The 21236-nt window shown below is 39.0% G+C and overlaps 1 protein-coding gene across 2 annotated transcripts in view; it reads right to left on the reverse strand.

Annotated features, from left to right (window-relative positions):
• Nucleotides 1-449: 449 nt before the first annotated feature.
• The window catches only part of MTTP (microsomal triglyceride transfer protein), a 125087-nt gene continuing 104300 nt past the window's right edge, over nucleotides 450-21236 (reverse strand). For both annotated transcript variants that reach the window (XM_075201263.1, XM_075201255.1), the window contains exons 15-18: nucleotides 20177-20404; nucleotides 12962-13086; nucleotides 9382-9552; nucleotides 450-2705 (exon numbers count right to left, since the gene is read on the reverse strand). In XM_075201263.1, the coding sequence (XP_075057364.1) occupies nucleotides 2537-2705; nucleotides 9382-9552; nucleotides 12962-13086; nucleotides 20177-20404 (693 nt within the window). In that variant the 3' untranslated portion in view covers nucleotides 450-2536. The remainder of the gene's footprint in view (nucleotides 2706-9381; nucleotides 9553-12961; nucleotides 13087-20176; nucleotides 20405-21236) is intronic.

A 21236-nucleotide genomic window follows, 5' to 3' on the forward strand; every position in this document is an offset into this window, starting at 1 on the left:
GTTTCAATTGCAGCTCTGTTTTGAATCTGCAGCTTTCTAGAGATCTCTAATCAAGCATTAAAATGAGGAGACTCAGGGTAGACTTTTATTTTCAATTCAGGTTTGATTTCTCCCAATTATTATTATTCAACAAACATACATGAGTGTGGAATGACATGACAGCTGGGTGCTTAATGAATAATTATGGATCTGACGGTCAAGACATCAAAATATTGGCGGCTGATGCTGAGTCAGGAGAAGTAACTAGGGACCTAGTGGTCCTCCAACATTGCAAGGTAAGTCTTTTTAATATCTTATTGGGCATTGGTAGTAAAACAAGGGACCTGCCAAACACAGGCACAACTGACTTAATTTGAATGTGGGTGTTTAGCAAAGCATTATGCTTCTTTAGAATATTTCCACTTTTCAGGTATTCACAGTTGCTTAGCAAGTATTATGTTGAGAAAAAGTCAAAACAAAAAAAATCCTTTTATTTTCAAGTTTCTTTCCTTAAATCTGTTACAAGCTGTGTTTTTATATCTAGTTATTCAAACCACTTTCAGAATAATTAAATGCATGCAAATGATTTTACATTCCACATTTAAAGATATAAAAACATTAACAACATTGTTATACATAGGTGAAATCATTATTGTTTTTAAATGAAACAATTATTGGGGTACCAAATATTACAAATAAATTAACCATATTCAGACTTGTGATCACAATTTAGTAAAGGTCAGTTTGTTTATCGGATCTTGGAGTTCAGTAGTTATCACATGTATCTTCTGGAAATTTGAGCAACAGCATTAGCAAAAAAAAAAGCCTGGTCATGCTCTATAACTACATAATATGCATACAAAGAAACATTAGTGAAAAACTAAATATATATTTTTTTAAATACAACATAAATTAGCTGTTAAGATATGTGTAACCTGCCATTACTTTTGTATAATGCATATAATCAGGTGATACCAACTAAATGAGGGATCTAGCATATATTAGGGGCGGACCTAGCTTTTTTCTTAGGGGGGCGATTTATGCCCCACCCCCTTTTTTCTCTCAGTCGCACAATATATTCATGTCCCTGGGGGCATTGACCAGGCAGAGGATGACTGTGTCTTAAACACAATGGACCTCATTTAGAGTCGGCACAAAGTCCGATTTAGGCGCATCTAACCAAAAAACACTACCATGCATGTGCAGAAAGCTCCAAATCCGCCTGTATCTTGGACGCAATTAACACTTGTGACAGCTTGCGACTCACTACGAGAGAATGGGAGGAACGCGGAATTGTGAAGGCGTGACCATGTAAATACATCCTAGTCGCAGTGAGGCGCAGACGCAACACACGTCAAAAGAGGGCTAAAGCTGTGCGGCAGGAATTAGGTGGCGCAAGCGTTAGCTAGCTGCAGGAACTGCTCACAGCTCGGTAGGGTATTACGAGTGGGATGCAACTGTGGTTTGCTTGCAACTCGTAATACCCTACCAAGCTGCGGCACACTCCCACTCTTACACTCCTTACACAGACTTTGCGTCCGACTCTAAATGAGGTCCAATGAGTGCAGCAGGGCAGTATCTCTGTCTGTCTCTCAGCCGACAGAGACAAGACTATAGTGTATGGCTGCAGACAGCTCGCACCCGCTGAGGGGGAGGGGGGGGATTGTCTTGATAGTTCCTCCTGGATCCATCACTGATATATACATATATAGTTCTTAAACCTTGATTGGTGTTAGGACATTTAACATTGAATGTAACTTTGTTATCTACCATGCTGTCAACTATTATCCTATATCAAATTTGGGGCTAGATTTACTAAACTGCGGGTTTGAAAAAGTGGAGATGTTGCCTATATCAACCAATCAGATTCTAGTTGTCATTTATTTAGTACATTCTGCAAAATGATAGCTAGAATCTTATTGGTTGTTATAGGCAACATCTCCACTTTTTCAAACCTGCAGTTTAGTAAATATACTCCTCGGACTGACTGCATTGTCCTTCAACGGTCTAATTGACAGGGAGTATGTGGTGTATTGAAAAAAAATGGCTCCCCTATTCAGATATTATCTCAAATATCTTCAGTGATAAGCTTCCAAAACATTTTCATAAATATTTGTGAATGTGATTATTAACTGTTTTAAATAAAACTATTTAAATTTTGGGTTTAGCAGTAACTTAAGGTTGCAGGGACCATTCCCTAAAGGAGCTCTTACCAGGACAGGCGGTAACTAACAAAACAATGGTTTGATAAATATTACTGTTCCGTAAATGAAACAAGTTAACATTTCTTTCCCAGGAATCAAAAGCAGGGTGGACAATTAAACTGCAAGTGTCTTGGGCAGAATCACTACTGATGGAGGCTAAAACACAGACTAGCTCTTTACAATATTAGTGCACTTAGTAACCACCAACTATTTTTGTATGTTTTAACACTTTAGAAATGACTTAAATACATGTAAATATGTAAACTTTATGCATGCACTAAACAAATACAGTACATACACAACCCTCCAGCAAAACCCACAGGTTCAGTAAAATGTAATGTTTTTGTTAAGTTCTAGAACCAGTTGTCTGTGGAATCTTGTTCTTCCGCAAACACTGCCCTGCACATGTTGGAGTTCTCTTGATGAAGAGGGAGTTCAGAACCTGCCACGGTTTGTACTTTTCCTTTCCGAGACACGTATGACTTTCCACAGGGTAAGCTCTCGTACCTTGTTATATATCGCCTGCAAAAACAAAACAAATGATCAAGAGGACAATTATTTTTTTATTTTTAAGCTTAAACAATATTTCTCGTTTTGATGGCCGGTCATTTTTTTACATTTATCTAACCGTTTTTACATGTCCATCCCTTTTGTTTGCTGATTTCCCACAATTCTCTCTGATATACAGTAACTGCCAGAAAGTTAGGTCTTGTGGCCACAGCCATTTTAATTCACTTGCTAACGTCATTGTTGTTGGTACTCTCAATACACAAAGCATACGTAGTGTAAACTTATATACTACAATTAGATCACTTGGGGAAATATATGGCAAATGGAGGGTTTCTCACTCTGGTCACCCACTATGTGCTACTTGCGGGAAGAGGCAGTGGTCGAAGTGGGGGTGTATACGAAGATAATGGCATAACGTAACTTCTCCTAATGCCTTTATTGCAAAACTATTAAATTCTATTCTCGCACATTACATATTTCATACTGCCACTTCTATATTTTCAATACAACCGCTGGCAAGAGGTTAACAAAAATGGAGCAGCTGAATATCTGTGGAGATCTGCAGACCCTCGGCTATTTTCAGAAGTATTTGCCTTGCATCTGGAGCATTTAACACCAGCATCGGTTCCCCGCTCACTCAGGTAACTTGTCTCCTATGACACCAAACAAAGAGCCGTCTCTACTCCCTGATAACAGAGCCACACTAACTGCACAAATGAGCCGCACTGTCCGTCACCATCCATGGTGATGTACGCTTGGGTCTGTGCTTCTAGCATTTGCATCGCACAATTGTCCAGCATGCATATTTAGTATACTTATCTTTCATGAACAGGTTGCAACCTTTGTATTGCGATTAAGGTGTTTATAATAGAATTTGTATTAACTAAACTGCACTTTTATTCTGTATTTATATACATAAACCACTGTATCAAAGCACATTCATTTACTCATTCCTCACCTCTCTGTACTAGGGGCCCTACATTGTTATCTTACTTCAAGGGTTGAGACTCCCCTTTCTCCACCCCTTGTGAGTTACTCTATACTTAGGGAGCACAAATTCCCATTTTTTGCATTGTTATCCATCTCATACCTGTGGGAAGATGGTAGCAGCTGTGATACCTCACTAGAACACTGCAACTGCACCCTTCCCAACCTGTCGGCTACACTACCTCCACCAGGCTCCATATCTGATAGCAGAGGTCGTCCTCTCTCCTCCACCTGGCACCAAATTCTTGGACTGATGGCTCCACGGTGATCAGGCTGAGCAGGTGGCCTGGATAGGCCTCGTGCACAATTCAGTGAGCTACAATCGTGAGTAGTATTTGCCCTGTATACCTCCAGGCTCTCTCACATTATCCTGGACTTTCTTTTCCCACCAAACATCCCACTTAACCGCCCTTTTGAAAGCTGAAACTCACATTTATATATTTCCCTTTCTGTTGCCTGCTACACCTGCCCAAGTGAATTCCTCGTGTCTCTGCACTGTGGGACATTAAATACTCCACTCTAAACCATTGCTTGACTCCACAGACTATTTTGTTTATTGTACCTGTATATCCAGACTGACATTTTGGGCTAATTCATAACAGCTGATTTTCTAATAACAACTTTAGGCCCCCTCTCCCCACATTAAGGAATCATTGAATTCAGCCCAGAGACAGCTCAATAATCATGCCCATCGCCTCTATGAAGTCGAACAGAGAATTTCAACATCTGAAGAGAAACTTTGTACTTCTAAAGGCACAATAGCATCAAAATCCAAACTACTTAATTCTTTTGCAGAAAAGGTGGATGATTTGGAGAATTGCAGTACATGTAATAACTTGAGAATTGTGGCCATTCCTTAAGCCATTAAGGGCCACAAACTTTTTTCCCTATATGGCATCTGGCTTCCCCAGCATTTGGTCATGGACACCAAGGGGTAAATGTATCAAGCTGAGAGTTTTCCGGCGGGTTTGAAAAGTGGAGATGTTGCCTATAGCAACCAATCAGATTCTAGCTATCATTTTGTAGACTGTACTAAATAAATGATAGTTAGAATCTGATTGGTTTTTCAGATCCACCGGAAAACTCTCAGCTTAATACATTTACCCTCAAAAGTAGCTCTCTGGCCATTGGCACACCGAATTGGCCCTGACAGATACCAGGATTCTGACCGCCCTAGACCGGTCATTATGCAAATATTAAATTACGCAGACAAAACTAAAATATTAGACAGCTATAGAAGAACCCCAGATCTCAACTATCAAGGTGAAAGGCTATTGATTTTCCAGGATTTTTCCAATATTGTCACCACCGAATACAGGGAGTTTAGTCCCATCTACAAACACCTTTTTGAACACAATGTCCAGATTTCTTTCTTTTACCTGGTTAAATTGAGAATTGTTTGAGATGGCAGAGTCTTTATTTGAGATGATCCGGAGGTGGTCAGGAAGTTTATTTACCAACAAGGGGACTGAACTATGACATTACCGTAACACTCTGCTCTTACTAATCTTTCCATCTCAGGGGATTGCAACTACCTCCTCCATCCAACGTTCCCTTAAATACAGGTGGCCCAATGGCGGGCGTCAATGTATCTGTTCTGACTGCTCCAGTTCTGTTCTACGTTCATTCTCAATTTGGTCAGCCGTAACAGCAGCCCACACTTTCTTTAGGGCACATTTGCTCAACTTGCTGGAACATAGTGGAGTTCTATTGTGATGCTTCTATCGAAACAAATACCTTGTTAAAAACTGGAGTTGGAAAATTCTACTATTAACATTACTTCAAACCATTCATTGGATATCGGAGCTACACTCAGATCTCTTAATATTATTTCCTGGAATAATGAAGGCCTCACTCATCCCATCAAAAGGAAGAAAGTGACTTCCCACCTTAAGTGCCTTAACTCAGACATTATGTTTTTACAAGAGAGACACTGGACATTGGACAATAAATTTGCCCTGCCTGACTCCTGGATAGGATAGGACACTGTATCTTAGCCCCTTATGTCAATAAACAACGGCGATCCTAATTAGTAAGTCGCTTACCTACTCTATTGGGAAGCAGATCCTTGACTCAGACGGCAGATTTATTTTGCTGAATGTATCTTTTGATGATGTGCAATATACATAGCTTAACCTAACCACTCTTTTTCACTGACATTCTTCATAAGATTCTAGAATGGGGAGGACACAATCTCATCTTTGCGGCAATTTCAATTCAGTCAACAATCCATGGACAAATCAGAGGTCAATAACCAAAGATACATCACTACACCTAACTACATATCCCTCCAAAAAAATACACTTAGGGCTAGATTTACTAAGCTGCGGGTTTGAAAAAGTGTGGATATTGCCTATAGCAACCAATCAGATTCTAGCTGTCATTTTGTAGAAGGTACTAAATAAATGAAAGCTAGAATCTGATTGGTTGCTATAGGCAACATCCCCACTTTTTCAAACCCGCAGCTTAGTAAATTTAACCCTTAGACTTCATAGACCCATGGCATATTCATAACACTCTTCATAGGCATTACACCTTTTACTCTCAACCACACAGTACCCATTCCCGCATAGACTATCTATTGGTCTCCAAACATATCTTTCACAAAATAAAGAGTACTTCTATCAGATATAACAATTTCTGATTATGCCCCAATACTCATGACACTCAATTTGGATACACCTAAATACTACTCGAAAAATTGGTGATTTCCATGTTATATGTTTCAGTCTGAAATCTTCAATCACTTTCTTCAAGCCACATGGCATAACTGTGTCACTTACAACATTGAACACATAGATGATTCAATATTATTTTGGGAGACGTCTAGAGCAGTCCTTAGGGGGAACATTATATCTGTCACTCACAACAAAATTAAAGAATTCACAGGCAAACTTTCTGAACTTCACAGATACAGGTACTAAATAATGATAACTAAAATCTGATTGGTTGCTATAGGCAACATCTCCACTTTTTCAAACCTACAGCTTTATAAATTTACCCCCAGATCTTACTGATGCCCAACTCTAACGAAATATATGCAGGAATGCGTGTCTGCCTTGTGACAGTTGTGCCAAACATATGACTCAGAGAATGTCCCAAAGAACCCCCTCATCCACTCCCCATCCCAAGTCAATCCTGTCCCTTTCCACACATGGGGTAAATTTTTCATAGCTTGAAAAAGTCTGAGATACAGACGAAACGCGTCGCTTTGTCTATGCTGCCTGGATCATTTGGAGTTTTTATATGTCAGTGATATTTGACAACAAATGGAACTTTCTTTTTGATACTTGTAACCAGTCCGGACTCTCTGGAGGTGCGCACCGAAGAGACCAACTCCATTACCAGATTTGTGAGCCACAAATCACGCCAATATTAAGAAGGTAAAACCCTTTATTATATTCATTTGACCCATGATGAGGAGAGCTGGGAGCAAGATCGGATTTTCACTATCTCCGCAGTTACGCTGACTCTGTCTTCATTTTAGCCGTTCAGTCGGTAAGAAGATCTATTCCACGAGTCTGCATGACCCAGCACCCTGGTAACAATAATAACCAGTCCTTACGAGGTCTATGTATGTGCTAGCCGTAGCAACGGTAATAAGGAGTCCACTCCTATTTTTCAATCCAAGCAGACTACCACTTGCTTTTCAGGATATTTACATGGGAGTGAATATATCTACAAGGACAATTTTTATACCTCCCATATTATGTGGTCCATGATCAAGAAATCCCCATATTCCCTTTTCTTTACCAATTGAGACCTAGTGCATGTTATCCATCTACATAATCTATGTGAGATATTTTTTATATTGTTGTTTTTTATCCTGCCTAATAGCTCATTCTTACTGTTATATGTTTTTATTTGTATTCAACTGTGTCTCTATTTCAAGACAATATATATGATTGGAATTACCAATCTAATCATGATTTAACATCTGCCAAGTACAGATTGTCTTTTAGTAACACAATTTTGTGGTTGTTGTAACGATGTTAAACCCATTATTCGGTGATTCTGCGCAACTCTGTGTTTTTCCTTTGCTATATAATTATGGAGATTTAGCACTGTCTCCTTTGAGTTGCTGCAATTGATACCGAGGTTTTCTTTTATTTTGCATTTACATCCTATTAGCGCCAGAGATTAAGTTGTTTGTTGGGTAAATTATTAAGCTGCAGGTTTGAAAAAGTGGGGATGTTGCCTATAGCAACCAATCAGATTCTAGTTATCATTTATTTAGTACATTCTTCAAAATAACAGCAAAAATCTGATTGGTTGCTATAGACAACATTTCCACTTTTTCAAACCAACAGCTTGATAAATTTACCCCATGTTCTCTACACATCCAACTCCAGCTCCATGTATGGATCGCTATTCTCTAGTTTTGGGGGAGCATTAGCGTTAGTTTTAATTTTAGGCTGAAGTTATATTTATAGGTTTAATTACAAACTACATATAACTAATTACAAACATTTATTCCTGAAAATATGCATCATACCATGCAAGAAAAGGATAACTTTTTCACTTCTTTTATTTGTTGCCAACTATGAACACAGAAGAGTATCCGCCTGATGTTCTGTTTCTGTAGTGGTAGTTAGAGGCTTCTCGCAGACACAGAAAATAATCATTAATCTCTATGACAGGCCACCTGGCAGAACCTAAACACACAAATATAGCCTTGTGCACATACTCCTGGTAGTCTGTTGTACTTAGTTTTATGGCACCACTTAGGGTGAACTCTACTTGAAAGTCATTACATATACTTACTGTATGTTTAGTTTTTTTGTAACTTTTTAATTGTGGGGTGCTACGCTACTATAAATGTTAGAACAGACAACATAATCTGTATTTTTGTATACTCTGTTGATATTTCTTGTACTTTGCATTATCTGTCTTGTATCCGTATATGTATGTCTATACAATAATAAAAAGCAAACAAAAACTGTATTTGTATTTTTGTGTATTCGTTCACTGTAAATAAACTTTTTAGTTGATGTTCACAGCATTGAACTTGTCTTCTGCATTCCATGTTCGGTTCTTGAATGTTTGGGATGTCCCACGTTTTGAACTGTAGATGTGCAACTGTCCCTTAGAGGTAAAACACACTCCTCCATTTTGTCGATTGATTTACTACCTGAAGCATACCCCCAACATTAAGATATGGAGAATTGGGACAAAATAAGACCCACCCCCAGTCTGACCAAAGCCATGCCAAGGACCCCCTCCAAAATGCCAGCTTTTGGGCTAAACTCCACCCATCTTCACGCCAGCTCTGCCACTTTCAAGGAAGGCTATTCAGAACTGTGGCACCAAAATAGAGACAGTTGGGGAGGTATGTCTAAGGTGCATCTTCTCTTATTAGGTTATTAACACTTGTTGATATTTTAGTTGCCAGTTATACAGTATTACCTTGTTTTTTTCCATAATTTTAATTTGAAAAGGTGTAGTGGGTATATTTACTAAACTGCGGGTTTGAAAAAGTGGAGATGTTATCAGATTCTAGCTATCATTTTGTAGAATGTACTAAACAAATGATAACTAGAATCTGATTGGTTGCTATAGGCAACATCTTCACTTTTTCAAACCTGCACTTTAGTAAATCTAGCCCCAGGAATCAAAAAAGGCAGGTTCTGCCATTTACAATATTAATGTTTATTTGGGCATGACTCGTATAGGCTCATGGTAGTATATAGTAATGTATTACCTGAATGGAAATGATCCTTTATCCATTTGCATGCAAACCAAAAAGGGATATGATGAAAACTTCACAGTTGTAATAAAACTGAAGGTTGACTCTGTTTCAAAGCGAGTTTCCATGCCAGCACTAGCAAATTCTGAATCAATGCTTATGTTGCCTATTATGACCATGGCGCCACTGTGGAGAGGAGAAATGTTTAAATCAATAAATAGGTGTCTGTTAAATGCACCCATCCCAAAATATGACTGAATGGATCTGAGACCCATGGTAGCATGTACGCAAAGACGTTGCACCAATGAAAATGCTTCATCAGAATATCAATATAGCAATTGAAATCATGGTAAACATATAACGTTAGTTTTTTACATCTGGATTGGAAAGTATGGAGAATGGGGAAAATATACATAAAAAAAGAGGGAAGCTAGAGGATAACAATACAATATCCACCTTATACTGACTTTGACTACAGTCTCTATAAGCTGGATACAAGAGAGTAAAGTTTAGGGGTGTTAAACTCGTTGCCCTAGCACATAGTTTTTGCAAACCCACTAGGGACCAGAAAAAAAAATATATATAAAAAAAATACTTATCTGACATCAGATATCTGGTGAGCGGAATCAGGCGCCTTATTCCCCGTCCTCACTTTGCATTGAATGTCGGGCATGACGTCATCACGCCCGACATTTGCAGTGAGGAGCGCACAAAGAGCAACCATGAGACGAAGAAAAGACAACAGAAGAAAATAAAACAGAAGAGAAGAAAGAAGGCAATAGAAAGGTAAGTGATGGAAGCAAAAGCAGCATGGAGGTGTGGTGAAACGAGGTATTAATATCACCTCAACCAGTCTGCACCTCGTTTCTCACAAACTGTGGACTATATAAACATATATTTGTAGCCCTCTGGTTCCCTATATTTGTCAGTCATATTTATGGTTGAATATATTCTATTTGTAAGTAGTTAAAATGTCTGCCAGCATAGTATTCTTATCTTGCAAGCTAGTCCATTGTCTCAGCCTAGGCAAAAGGATTGTTGTCCACCAGTCCTGTATGAATGTACATCACACCAGGGGGGTCTCTTGGCTTTGTTTAGCTGTGTGTCTGTGTGTGCTAGCATAGGGAAAATGTCAATAGATAGATAACTACACTATATATATATATATATATATATATATATATATATATATATTTAAATGTAATATCTCTGGATTGTAACCTAACTTGTCTAAACAATGTGTGCTGTATAGCCACAGGACAATACCTGTCCCTAATTGTATCAAGAGCAAATCATTTGCTATCTGAAAAGCTAAACACAGAAAGGGACCAATCAGGCAGGTCTTGGAACTCCAAGGAAGGTAATTTCTGCCTTTAAATACCAACTCTAGAGAACAGCAAATTGGCATTCACTACCTACTGATAGCTGAAGTCAGGCTGAAGTTGAGGCCCCGGTCTGTGCCCTTACAGGAAAGGGAGAATTGGTTCCTGGAGTACGTCCTTTGCCCTGATCTACCTCTCCAGGTCTTGGGGAGCTGTGTGTCCACCAGAAGCGGAGTGACAATACCACTGCCTTACTGGTAGCCTCAAAGGAGAGAGGGGGAGAAGCTTGGATGGATAGACAGCAGTCCCTGAGAGTGGCTAGGATACTGTTGAGGTGTTTTCATTATACCCTGTATGTTGTCTGTGCCAGACTGTAGTGTTATTTGTTGCAGGTTATTATTTAACAATGTTTATTGCTGTTTGGTGCTACCATTTTGTTAAATATACTTGTTTATTTTATTTTGGATAATTGCCTGGGTGATTTTGAACCTTGGATATGTACCGGGTAGGCCAGCTGTGCGGCACAGAGAGTTACATTAAAACCGGCATCATCACAGAGGGCACAGTGTGAAACATGGGAGACAGGTGAAGGGGAGCAAAAGCAGCATGGAGGGTGCAGTGTGAAACAGGGGAGACAGGTGAAGGGGAGCAAAAGCAGTATGAAGGGTGCAGTGTCAAGCATCGGGAAGAAAACATTCTACTTTATTTTTGTTTTGTCTTAATAAAAAAAACCTTACAAAATTGAATATGAGACTTTTTCTTTTTCTTGTGGCCCACACAATCTTAGGTATTGATTATTTGGCCCAATTTGGGTTTTGAGTTTGACATAAATGGTTTAGCTTAACCCTCTGAACTAGAGAACAGGTGTACTATTATAATAACCCTAAAAAACAAATTAAATGATGTTAGAAATTATTTTCATATTTATTATGTATTTGGGTGTGCCCATTCTGTAGTTAAGTAATAGCAACATAAAAGAAAAGGAGACAAGACTAATTTCAATGTACAGCACTCCTAGATGTATCAAGTTGCAAGTTTCTGTTGGGTTTGAAAAGTGGACAAGTTGTCGGAGACGATCAAACTTGACTATCCAGAGGAAGTAAAAGTCGTAACAAGGTTCCCGTAGGTGAACCTGCGGAAGGATCATTAACGAGACCCAGCTCATTTATTGAGTGCATTCTACAAAATGATAGCTAGAATCTGATTGGTTACTATAGTTAACATCTCTACTTTTGAAACCCACTGGAAACTCGCAGCTCGATACATTTAACTCCTAGAGTATCTATATTATACTATCATATACTGAATTTGACTGAATAAGCAATCTGGACAAAAATTACAACATTAAAAATATATGGATTAACAAAGGGAAGGTAGTCTAATATTGATCAGTTCCATTGTGATTGCATGATAGGGATTGGACCTGAAGTATATGCTGTTAGGACTGAAAAATTAATTTAAATTATTATTTATCGATAGGGACTTGCTTACTATAATTCATTGAGAAATAAACCACTTCAGATTTATTATGTGAAAGGCTAGATACACCCTGTAGTTTGGTTTGATTTTATGGAATAGATGGAGAACACCATAAGAATGGCCTTCTGCATCGTGCTTCCTAGCTCTCCAGCAGTATTTGAAGTCCAGCCACCATGTCAATTCCATTTCTGGTACTGTGACACAGTGTACTAGGAGCTGAATGTGGAGACATCAAGATAAACTATAGTATATTTCTAACCTTGTAAAAGTGTTAATTATGTATAATAAAAGTATATGTTTAATTATCTTCTATGGGGCGTTTCAATTAGCCGTGAAGTTATGGCTACGTTACTGCGTGATGTTGCAGATGATGATCTTCGCTCATTTTTGCTTGTTCCTCAAAGAGGTGCAAGCAAAAATAGGCAATATTTTCATAAATTGCTATATTGCACACAGAAACATAGCCACAAGGTTAACTGTGGAACCTAATGGGTGGTTGAATCTGGCAGTCTTTGTTACCGACAGGACTATACGATATTAACATTCATAAGTCCTGACCAGAGGTTGCATCTAGGTCTAGAAATTTATTTCTAATGCAAGTAGTTTCAACCACTGACTTGCTTCTGATACTAATAATATACTGCACTATTTGTATGGTAAATCATCCCTAGTGTCCTGTAACATCGCATGATGTGAATCAAGTTGGGGGTGTAAATGAGAAATTAGCAGCCACCAGAATTCTGACAGTCATTTATTGTACATGCAGAATGATACCCTGTTCCACACTATCTTACCGATTATGAACACTGGTTTTGGATTCTCTATACCACAGACTGAAATCCATTCCCCCTGAGATATCGATGGCCAATCCACCCTGGAACTCTGTGCTGGCTTGTAGCCCAGATTGCAGTTGAATAATCTAGGAAAGAAATAGCACAGTGTCATTATCCACTCCCTGGGGCTGGGGAATCTGAGACCTGTTTTTATATTATTATTGCAGGATATTGCTCATATTACTAAGGTAACTGGAAGTTTTGCTATGTATTTCCTTTGCTATCCAAGCACCAGTGTCATTAAATAGAGAACAACCAAAACACCAGTTAATCTGAAATGCATACATTTATTACAATGTAAAGAGTAGTGGACAATTAAGAACAATTGAAAGGCTATAAAGAAATGAATATGTTTGATACAGATAAGTATTAAGCTGGACCCAGTCCATAACATAGCGGAAACACACTCATTATCCAATAAAGTAAAAGATCATTATCATGCAAAAGAAGTGTCTCTGATAATTGCACCTCCAGCTACTAGATGTCTCTGTATTTTTTAAATTTTCCCTTTACTAATATGGCCAGTATTGCATCAAAAAGAATCCACCTTGGATCCTATTTCCTGTTTGGGCCTATAATAGGCACTTCCTAGATCAAATCTTTGCTTGAGTATTCTGCTTGCTCAGCTCCTGTTACTTGCCACACTTGCTTGTATCCGTGATTACTCACTTGTGTACCGACCCAACAAATGTCTGACTACCTGCTTGTGTACCGACCCGGCAAACTTCTGACTAACAAGAAGCCTCCCTATACAGGACACTAAGAATCACGTTATAAAATACATTAAACATGTTAGCTCAACAATATGAGCCATGGATCCAACTAAAGAAGTAACAGAAAGGTAAGTTTTTTATAATGAAATGTCTTTGGGATACTCAAGCCTTGCAATGGAGTCCGCCAAAGATATACCTGTTAAACGACAAGTGGCAAGTTTAGCCACCATGCTAATTGAATGCCAGGCGGAGGTGAAAGTCCTGAAGGACAGTTTTATAGCTCTAGAGCTACAAGTTAAGCAAGAAATGCAAGTTGCCTCACAAAAGGCTTGAGATGCACATAATGGTTTCCAGGAATTTCTAATTGGGATGTCTCAACATGAAAACAGTCGATTACCGCAATTGCCTGCAACATTACCATCCCCTGCTGCTCTCCCTCTCCCACCAGCTCAGTTTGGAGTGGTACCTCAACATTTTGGGGATTTATTAATCAATGCCAGATGCATTTCCAACTCTATGAGTCCCACTTCCAGTCTGAAAATACAAAGGTCCAGTGTATACTGCTTAAGGACACTGACCTTGCATGGGTTTCTCCCTACATCGAAATTTCTAGTCCGATATTAGAGAAATTTGATGACTTCCTCAAAGTGATAAAACAAACATTTGATAATTTGATAACTGCAGATTTTCGAAGATGGGTCCTTGACACTACTTGGAATCCTGAGGTGCAGTTGTTTGTTTACCGTAAGGGACTGTCTGAGACCATCAAACATGAATTAGCCCAAGCAGAGGCACTCACCGAACTTGAACTTTTTTATCAACCATTGAATTCGCATTGATGCTGGATTGATTGAGAGATAAGAGAAAAGGGCCTCAACCTGGATATACCCCAAATTCAAACTTTTATGGGAATTCTGAGGTCAAATCCACTAAGGAGTTTGAGAATGAACACATGCAAGTAGATACACTTCACAAACATCTCAATGAGCGAAGGGAAAAATGACAAAAACAAAACTTGTGTCTCTATATATGCAAACCAGGACATTATGTGTCAAATTGTCCCAGAAGACCTCAGAAGACAGTGACCACCTTAGCGGAGGCAGATTCTTCAGGTCAGGTGTCTGTGATTTCTGATATGCCTCAGCATTTAAATATCCCTCTCCTCTCCTTCTTTGCAGCCACTGAGAAGAATAAGGGGAATAATAACTCACACTTCTCATTTCCAATTCAATTCCAGATCAGTGCACACTGAATTTCCGATTCAGCAATGGTGGACTCCGGTGCGAGAAGCATTTTATGGACATTATGTTTGCTAAACAAGATTGAGTTTAGAGAAAAACATACATGTGTTAATGGAAACAGTGGATGGTTCCTCTTTGAACTGTCCAGTTACTCATAAAACTGAACCGCTGGACCTTTTAATTGAGCCAAATCACCAAGAGACTTTCATACTGATCTCTTCTGCTCTTTATTATTATTTTGGCAATTACTTGATTGGCTGCATATAATCCATCCATTAACTGGATATCAAAGACACTTTCATTTTCACAAGAAAGTCATACTCTCAAAACTAGATCTAAATCCTCTCTTGAAGAGCTGAAGGAGCTTTAAAATTCCCCTCTCAGGTATTGGAACAGTTACCTCCACAATATAAAGACTTTACTGATGTCTGTAATGAGAAGAATACTGAAGATGTATCAACTCACAGACCCTATAATTGCCCTGTGGATTTGTTACCTGGGGATACCATACCCTTTGGATGCATTTATCCACTAGCCGAACCTGAGTTAAAGGTCCTCAAAGATTATGTGGGTGAAAGTTTAGAGAAATATTTTATTTGTCCCTCCAGATCTGCAGCAGGTGCACCTATTTTTTGTGTGAAAAAGAAGGATTGGTCATTACGACCACTTATCAGTTATAGAGCACTGAATGAAATTATAATCATGAAATATTATTCACTCCCACTTATTTCAGAAAAACTGGAAAATTTTCACCAAATTAGATCTACGAGGAGCGTATAATTTAATTCACATACGATCTGGTGATGAATAGAAGACCACCTTTCAAACTAATTATGGCCATTTTTAACATGTTTTTAAAGATTTAATTGACCAATTTGTTGTCATCTATCTCAACATAGTAATTTTCTCAAGTTCCCAAGAGGAACATCAACAACAAGTTCGAACTGTACTGGAAAGTCTTTGCAAACACTGTTTGTATATTAAGAAAAGTGTGAATTCCACCAAACAAAGTTTCAGTAGCTGGGCTATATTATCTCGACTCAGTGTTTGAGAATAGACCCTAGCAAGGTCCAGGCCATAGCAGATTGACCAACTCCAAGAAATCTTAAAGAGGTACAAAGGTTCATATGATTTGCAAACTTCTATAGATGTTTCATAAAGCACTTCTGGTAGCACAGAGGTACTGCTGGCCTGATTTAAGGACAGAGTCTTAACATAAGGGAAAAAAAAGGTCCTCAGGTCCGGACAGTCAAGCTGGGCAGCAGTCTCTTGTTATGTTAGGAATCTGTTCTTATTTTAGTCTCACTCCCCTGTTTAGTTGTAAAGAAATGTCAGAGTATAACAACAGCATCTCTGGTAGCACAGAGGTACGGCAGGACTGTGTACAGTCATGGCCAAAAGACTGTTATTTTGAGAATGACACAAGTATTGGTTCAGTGTTATTAGACCTTATTGGCAGATGTTGCTATGGTACACTGACATAAAATTACAAGAATTTCATAAGTCTCAAAGGCTTTTATTGACAATTACATTAAGTTCATGCAAAGAGTCAATATTGGCAGTGTTGACCCTTCTTTTTGAAGACCTCTGCTATTCGCCCTGGCATGCTGTCAATCAACTTCTGGGACACATATTGACTGATGGCTGCCCATTCTTGCCTAATCAATGCTTGGAGTTTGTCAGAATTTGTGGGTTTTTAGTTTGTTCACCTGCCTCTTGAGGATTGACCATAAATTTTCAATGGGATTAAGGTCTGGGTAGTTACCACCCAAAATTTCGATGTTTTGATCCTCGAGCCACTTAGTTATCCCTTTTGCCTTATGGCAAGGTGCTCCATCATGCTGGAAAAGGCATTCTTCGTCACCAAACTGTTCTTGGATGGTTGGGAGCAGTTGCTCTTGGAGTATGTTTTTGTACCATTCTTTATTCATGGCTGTGTTCTTTGGTAAAATTGTGAGTGAGCCCACTTTCTTGGCTGAGAAGCAACCCCACACATGAATGGACTCAGGATGCAGTACTGTTGGCATGAAACAGGACTAATGGCAGCGCTCAACTTTCCTTCTCCGGACAAGCATTTTTCCAGATGCCCCAAACAATCTCAAAGGGGATTCATCAAAGAAAATGACTTTACCCCAGTACTCAGCAATCCAATCCCTGTACCTTTTGCAGAATATCAGTCTGTCCCTGATGTTTTTCCTAGAGAGAAGTGGCTTCTTTGCAGGCCTTCTTGACACCATGCCATCCTCCAAAGTCTTCGCCTCACTGTGCGTGCAGATGCACTCACACCTGCCTGCTGCCATTCCTGAGCAAGGTGGTGCCCCAATCCCGCAGCTGAATCAACTTTAGGAGACAGTCCTGGCACTTGCTGGACATTCTTGGGCGCCCTGACGCCTTCTTCACAACTATTAATCCTCTCTCCTTGAATTTCTTGATGATCCAATTAATGGTTGATTTAGGTGCAATCTTACTAGCAGCAATATCCTAGCCTGTGAAGTCCTTTTTGTGCAAATCAACGATGGCTACACATGTTTTCTTGCAGGTAACCATGGTTAACAGAGAAAGAACAATGATTTCAAGCACCACCCTCCTTTTAAAGCTTCCAGTCTGTTATTCTAACTCAATCAGCATGACAGAGTGATCTCCAAATTTGTACTCATCAACACTCTCACCTGTGTTAACGAGAGAATCATTGACCTGATGTTTGTGGCAGTTCTGAAATGCAGTGGAAATGTTGTTTTGGGGATAAAGTTCATTGTCATGGCAAAGAGGGACATTGAAATTAATTGCAATTGATCTGGTTACTCTGCATATACTCCAGAATGTCATGAAACTTGCATTCAATACTATTACTAAATAGTAACACTGTTGAAAGGTTTTTCTACAGACAAGAAAACATTATGGGGTCTATTTATGACCCCAGCACAGTAGCCATCAGTATGTATGGCTGCAAATCACAGAACATAAAGAAGCACTGCTGCAATGTACTATGCTGGGCTGCTCTGTGAGCAGATGGTTGTGTATGAGATTGAAAATCATATGAGAACCATTACTCTATGATAACTCCGCTCGAGACAGAGCAGCAGTAGCAGAGAGGTTGATTCTGACCCCAGTACTATCTGCATGGAGCTTACACGTTCACCCTGAATTCATGTGGGATTTTGTTTTTCACACAGCCAAAAAACATAAGGGTAGGTTATTTGGCATCTAACTAAATTTGTATGCATTTGGGAAAGAAGTTGGTTCTACTAGGACAAGGACTGATTAACAATAATTAACATTCTCTGATTGCTGCATACTTATCATCTTTTCATTCTTTGCCTCTGGGAGAATTGCCTGCTCTCTCTGGAGACCTACCTGTTTAATCAGTATACTGTATAAATAAAGTGTAACAATGATACATCTACCACTGTGGGGAACATTTCTTTTTTTAAATAAATAATTAGAAAAATTCTCAGTGTTGTAAAAATCACAAATACAAATGTTGCAAATATACTGCACATGTATCATATATTTATGACAAATAGCACATATTACACAAATGTTGTCATGCACTTTTTTTCTACCACCCTTTTTACTGTTTAATATTTTATATTTTATAGGCACATTTTATTCATATTCACTCACATTTTATGTCATGTACTTTGTGAATATGCAATTATTTCCAGGGCCAATATATTTTGGGTCCAGTATATAAATCTTATAATTTTTTCATTCTAAATATCTTTTTATGATTCAATCTTTTTTCTTTGTATAGAACACCTTGCCAAATGTGCCAAAGGTGCATTTACATTTTATTGAGGACTGTTTTATAGTCGTTTCTGTCCTAGGAACTTGTGATTGTGCACCCCACATACACATATCACTCTGCCTACATTGACCCTCCTTTAGGAAATGTACTGTAGGCACACAGCAAGATACCTTAGTTCTACACTTAGGGCTAGATTTACTAAACGGCGGGTTTGAAAAAGTGGAGATGTTGCCTATAGCAACCAATCAGTTGCTAGCTGTCATTGATTTAGTACATTCTACAAAATGACAGCTAGAACCTGATTGGTTGCTATAGGCAACATCTCCACTTTTTCAAAACCGCCGTTTAGTAAATATACCTCTTAGCCTGTATGGTCTGTAGTCTGCTCAGCGCATTTCAAGATTCACACCTCTCTCTGCAAAATTGTAAATGTCATCACTACCACCGAGAGGCACTGGTGCATTTACTTTGCACATACCCCACCATCCAACAATAGACAGTGCAGTCCTCTGCTACTAGTTAACACAGACACAGACACAGACACAGACACACACACACACACACACACACACGTGTTTCGTACAAAATGGATCTCATTAAAAGTATAGGAATAGAACTGAAGGGTGTCCGCTCCAAGCTGGTGCATCAGTCCTGATGCCGACTGCAAGGAATGCTCCTAAAAATGGACCCTCTCAAACCATTTGTCTGTTTTCAGTAAATAAGCTCTGCAAAACAAGAGCTCATTTTTGCACTGCTCAACAAAACTCTTTATTTTGTATGGGATAACCCTGATTCCCATAATCCTCTGGTGCACACTCGTGCCTCTTTGCAAACGTCACCACAAACCTTGGCGCTTTCGCGGCACCACACGGCAACCACAGCACATCACTTTTACACGGAAAAGACCAAGTACCAAAAAAACAAACAACAAGAAAAGAACAAACTAACTAGAATTAATATGAAACCATTGTTGCTGCCCCTAAACAGTGCTGCTCGAGGATTGTGTGAAGGTGGGCCTACATGGTACTGCCTTTTATTAGAAGCTACATGCAGCAATAACATGTTTGTGTGTCAGAAAGGGAGTTTTAATGCTGCTTACTAATGACAGCAAGCCATTATATAAAAATAAATACTACACTGTGTATTTTTGAAAGCCTATAAGACTGGGTTGCTGCAGTGGTGATATACAATACTGGGAGGTGTTGTTTAAGTAGATGTAAAATGTAGAATGAAAACATATATGCTTGCAAAACCTAGGCATGTGTCAAGGGGGAACTAGTATTATGGAATGCAATATGAGATTAATTCAGAGAGGTGTTGAAAATGTATACATAATCCTCAGTGTGTCTAGTGCAGCAGTTATAGAGTTGAACTCAAATGTGCTGAAATACTTAGTATCTTTTACACACACACAAAAAAAACACTTGTCAAACTGCATATAATGAATTAAAACTAAACAATTTAACAGTTTTACCTCAGAGTGGTCTGTTAACAGCACTAGTCCTTTGACCACATTTATTGGGGCACCGGTTGCTGAGAACATTTTTGACATTAAATCACTGTATCCCTGGAAAAAGGTTACAGGCCGAAGTTGGACATCAAATAAGATGGCTGACATTCCAGCAAATGATTCTAGGTCTTCCTCTCCTTCATCAGCAGTCGCAGCTATTAGCGTTTCGAGACCTTGAGCTTCAATCACAACCTAAAATCAACAATGTTTTTTATAAAAGTTTATGAAACTCTTCAAATCATTTCAACTCAGTCATGTTTGGTGACACAGTGGTTAGCATTGCACAGTGGTTTTGATTCATACCATGGCCCTATCTGGGTGGTATTTGAATGTTTTTTTTGCGTTTGCGTGGCTTTCCTCTGGGTGTTCCTGTTTGCTCCCACACAGTCCAAAAACATATTGATAAGGTAATTGGCTTCCAACAAAAATGGACACTTGAGTGTGTGTGAGTGTTAGGGAAATTAAACTGTATGCTCCAATGGGGCAGGGACTGATGTGAATAATTCTATAGAATAGCAGATGCCTCAAGATGGCTGCCTTGCACTCTGCAACAATGTAAAATGCTTTGAGTCCTACTGGGAGAAAGTCACTATATAATACATTATTATTATTATTATTATTATTATTATTATAAAATGTTTCAATGGCAGAGAGTTGAAAAGTACCAAAACATAAATATTTTAATTGAGTTCAACAAAGGTGTAATGCTGCAGAAGAATATCTATGTTTATGTTTAGTCAGGGCCGTCATCAGGTGGCTACGGCCGGTACAGCGGTGGGGGGCTCAAACAGAACCCTCCGTCTGTCCGGGCCCTCTGGTCTTTCCAGGCCCCCTTCCCCACAGCTGATACCGGCCTCCCCCTGTGATCTTCCGCAATGTGGCGGGTCCCAGTCACTCATAGGCTGGGCGCATATGTGTGGTGATGTCATCACTGTGCTGCGTGCACCTAGTTATTCAGTGACTGGGAGCAGCCACAATGTGCAAACAACAAGGTAAGTGGATTAAATATATTGTAATATGGGGA

Source organism: Mixophyes fleayi, chromosome 1 (assembly GCF_038048845.1).
Source record: "Mixophyes fleayi isolate aMixFle1 chromosome 1, aMixFle1.hap1, whole genome shotgun sequence".
Lineage (NCBI taxonomy): Eukaryota > Metazoa > Chordata > Amphibia > Anura > Limnodynastidae > Mixophyes > Mixophyes fleayi.